The sequence below is a fragment of the Helobdella robusta genome (assembly GCF_000326865.2).
Source record: "Helobdella robusta unplaced genomic scaffold HELROscaffold_957, whole genome shotgun sequence".
In the NCBI taxonomy this organism is placed as follows: Eukaryota; Metazoa; Annelida; class Clitellata; order Rhynchobdellida; family Glossiphoniidae; genus Helobdella; species Helobdella robusta.
In genome coordinates this window covers 71-1,051 of record NW_008705545.1, presented here as the reverse complement: position 1 = coordinate 1,051, position 981 = coordinate 71, and the positions used below count along the sequence as shown (strand labels likewise).

The 981-nt window shown below is 39.9% G+C and overlaps 1 protein-coding gene across 1 annotated transcript in view; it reads right to left on the bottom strand.

The window, feature by feature from the left end:
• Positions 1–518, bottom strand: part of HELRODRAFT_184544 (hypothetical protein) — a gene marked incomplete at both ends in the record, with an annotated part of 2,458 nt that extends 1,940 nt beyond the window's left edge. The window contains 2 exons of the mRNA XM_009033663.1: positions 99–257; positions 454–518. Coding sequence (XP_009031911.1) covers positions 99–257; positions 454–518 — 224 coding nt within the window. The remainder of the gene's footprint in view (positions 1–98; positions 258–453) is intronic.
• Positions 519–981: the final 463 nt, after the last annotated feature.

Here is a 981-nt window from a genome sequence, read left to right as displayed (position 1 = left end):
AATAATTCTAAAAGGTACATGGAGGCCGAAAGACATCAACTCCAAGGTAGTGCATTAGCAGTACTAAATACCCGAAAGTGTTTTAGCCAGGGCCCAACTGGATCCCCACGTTAGGGGGTAGCTGAAGTTTGGGGGCATCCATCGCCCACGCGTACAAGATGGACTGTTTGCTGCCCTCCCCACACACGGGGGCGTGTTTGTATTGGTCGGAGGGGGGTGAGGAGGAGGCTTGTAATGACGTCATATCACCGCATTCCCTAAGTAGTAGTATTGTTGAAAATGTTGTGAGGTACTTTGGGCTTATCATCTTTGGTTTTTCTTACTCTACCGGGATTCATTCATTCATTTAGTCATTTATTCCTCACTCATTTATTCACTTTTATTAGTGCATCTAATCAGCCATCTGCTTGCATTCATTTACTCACTCACTCACCCAATCACTCACTCACTCACCAGGCATCATCATCACTACCAGGCACTTCACAGCCATACAATAGGATGTGATGTACCACGGGCATCTTGGCCTTGGGTTCGAAACCCACTGTGGGACGGAAAATTTTATTTTTAATTTTTTCTGGCAAATAAATTTTTATATATTTTTTCTCATTTATTGACATAATTTTGTTTTAATAACAACAATAATAATAGTAATAATAATAGTAATAGTAATAATAATAATAATAAAATAATAATAATAGTAATGATGACTATGATGATGACGATAATGAAAATGACGATGGTAATGATATAATTAATACGGGTTGGGGGGGGGGGCAAACTACGCCCTGCAGGTTCGCCTAAAAAAGGTCGTCACCCAGACATTATGACCAAAAAAAGGAGCCAAAAATCTTGAAAAATTCTCCCCCGGGTCAAAAGAGTTTGCTATTTAAGTACATGTGCGGCCCTTCAATGGTAAAATAGTTCTCAATGCGACCCTCACTGCAAAAAGTTTACCCACCCCTGATATAATATCATTCATTC